At 56.4% G+C, this 2,269-nt stretch overlaps 1 protein-coding gene across 1 annotated transcript in view; it reads right to left on the bottom strand.

The window, feature by feature from the left end:
- The window catches only part of GUITHDRAFT_98948 (hypothetical protein), a gene marked incomplete at both ends in the record, with an annotated part of 3,294 nt that extends 1,528 nt beyond the window's left edge, over positions 1-1,766 (bottom strand). The window contains 6 exons of the mRNA XM_005842090.1: positions 110-1,042; positions 1,089-1,160; positions 1,210-1,265; positions 1,311-1,409; positions 1,467-1,545; positions 1,677-1,766. Of these exons, the coding sequence (XP_005842147.1) occupies positions 110-1,042; positions 1,089-1,160; positions 1,210-1,265; positions 1,311-1,409; positions 1,467-1,545; positions 1,677-1,766 (1,329 nt within the window). The remainder of the gene's footprint in view (positions 1-109; positions 1,043-1,088; positions 1,161-1,209; positions 1,266-1,310; positions 1,410-1,466; positions 1,546-1,676) is intronic.
- Between the last annotated feature and the right edge of the window lie 503 nt (positions 1,767-2,269).

Raw genomic sequence — 2,269 nt, 5'->3', positions numbered from 1 at the left:
AGGAGGAGGAGGAGGAGGAGGAGTCCAGGTATATGATCTTCCCCCCGAGGATGGAGACGTAGATAGACAGGCAAGTGTCTCGAAACGTCCTGAACGAGCGATTCCCAACCCCGAGAACCAGCTGGTGGACCATGGCAAGCGCGAGGAACGGGATGAAGCAGACGAGCACGATGGAGATGACAGCGAGCATAGCGCGCTCCATGGCCTCGAGGGTCGGTCTGAGCACAGAGATGTTGTGCATGAACTGCAGGCTCCTCAGCCAGCACAGCGCAAGGTTCACCCCCAGTAGCGTCCTCCACGTCTGCAGGAGGAGGAGGACGGACTGGAAGCTGGGAAAGTACCTGTTGGTAGTAGGAGGGAATACATACTTCTGCGAGTTCATCAGCTGAATGGGCTGAAGGCGGTACGCCATGCTCGCTGCTCCCAGCGCAAAGACGGTCCAGCTCCACAACCTCCACAGCCTCCCCTTTCCCAGCACGTACCACCACCTGATGCGAAAGAGGATGTAGAGCTCCCGCACAGTGAGGAGACAGATCCACGTGAGCACGACGATCTCCCCTGCTACCCCGGCTGACTGCAGCTTGTCTCCTGTCGGCAGCACGTGCTCCATCCTCGCCCCCTCCACCCGCACGTCTGTCTCCACCTTCCCGGAGGGGAGGAACTCCACGATCTGTCTCACAGTGCCCAACAGCCGAAGGGATGGGCAGATCACAAGGTAGTCGACCAGCATCGCCCGCGTCCCAGGCGCCATCCAGCCGCTGCTCATCAACCTCAGCATTGCCATCGCATCCGTTCTGTTCAACGGGAGGTACAGCATGTTCCCTGAGCTCGGGTAGGCCGTCCCAGACTTTCCTCGCGTCCACGTCCCGTCCCCGAGCTCCCAGTAGGAGGCGATGGATGAGTTTGACCCCGGAGCTCTCAGGGTGAGCGGAGACCGGAACTCGTTGCTCTGTGTGTATCCCCCGTAGCAGGGCAGACTGCTCGTTGTCATCGTCTGCACGAGGCTGTTGCAGGGGGTCGCAACCACCCGCAGCTGTCGAACCTGCTCGTCAAGTCAGGGAGTGAGGGAGGGCAGCGAGTGCGGCTACCTGGATGTGAGAGACGAGAAGCAGGCTTCCTCCTCCAAAGTATCCGACAGCTTGAGCGTCAGGAGGGAGGATCTGTGTGTGTGAATGAGAGGTAAGAACGTCAGAATGAGGGGGAGGAGACCTTGGTTGCGATGGATTGATTGAACCATCGCAATGTTGCGTTCCTTGCGTCGTTCTCTGAAAGCATGTCACATCAGGGGTGAGAATCGACTTCTAGTCAACCTGGAATGCTATCTATCACAAACAAAGTGCTCAAGCTATCACAAAAGCTGTGGAACTCTTCATTGGGAACGGCTTGATCCATCACCACAGCGGTGAAAACTGAGGATGCACACAAACGATCACAACAACAACCGAGGAGAGGGAAGGGAAGGGAACCTATCAAGAATATGATGTGAAAGAATCCTTCTGTGTTGGTCCCATACCCATCTTTCCTTAACCCAAGGTAGTGATCGAGCTGCCAGTATCATTAGACCGAGGAGCAGGAGCAGGAGCAGGAGCAGGAGCAGGAGTAGGAGCAGCATCAGGAGCGGGAGCGGGAGCAGCATCAGGAGCGGGAGCGGGAGCAGCAGCAGCAGGACATCGTACCTGGCTTGCCAGGCTTGTCTCTCTCTTGCTGGCCTCCTCCGCCCTCTCGCGCATCGCCGTCATGTTGACACTGCCCGCTCGCCCCCGCATTGTGTCAGTTTGACCTCCGTATCCGTTACGGTCGTTATCTTCATCCGTTATAACGATGCGTCAGTTCTCTAATCAGTCACTTGATCATCGAGCCCGTGCACATTACAACATGAACTGAGACCAGAATGAATTCATGACCAGAGTTTGCATAATCGTTACCAGAACTCAAACAAGTATAGAATTGCAATGAAGGTAAATGGGCTTCCGATCGAATTGCTCTTCAAAGCACTTCAATGAATTCCTTGGCAGGAGATTAGTAGCATTTCGAGAGAATGCCAAGTTCAGACTGAGCGACTTGACTAGACTACTAGAGTCGCTTTCCTTTGTTGGAGCGGCCATTCTGTACGAGGCCTGCGACACCGGGGGGCGCTGCCCGACTAGCTCACGCGGGTATAAGCTGCCGCCTGCCGACCCCAGGGGTCCGGCACCAGCCGCAACAACTTCACCTGCCTTGTCAACCCCAACTACATCTCCAAGAACAACCAGCCCCCGGGTAGACGCAG

This window comes from Guillardia theta, assembly GCF_000315625.1.
Source record: "Guillardia theta CCMP2712 unplaced genomic scaffold GUITHscaffold_1, whole genome shotgun sequence".
Classification (NCBI taxonomy): Eukaryota; class Cryptophyceae; order Pyrenomonadales; family Geminigeraceae; genus Guillardia; species Guillardia theta.
This window is presented reverse-complemented; position numbering and strand designations above follow the sequence as displayed.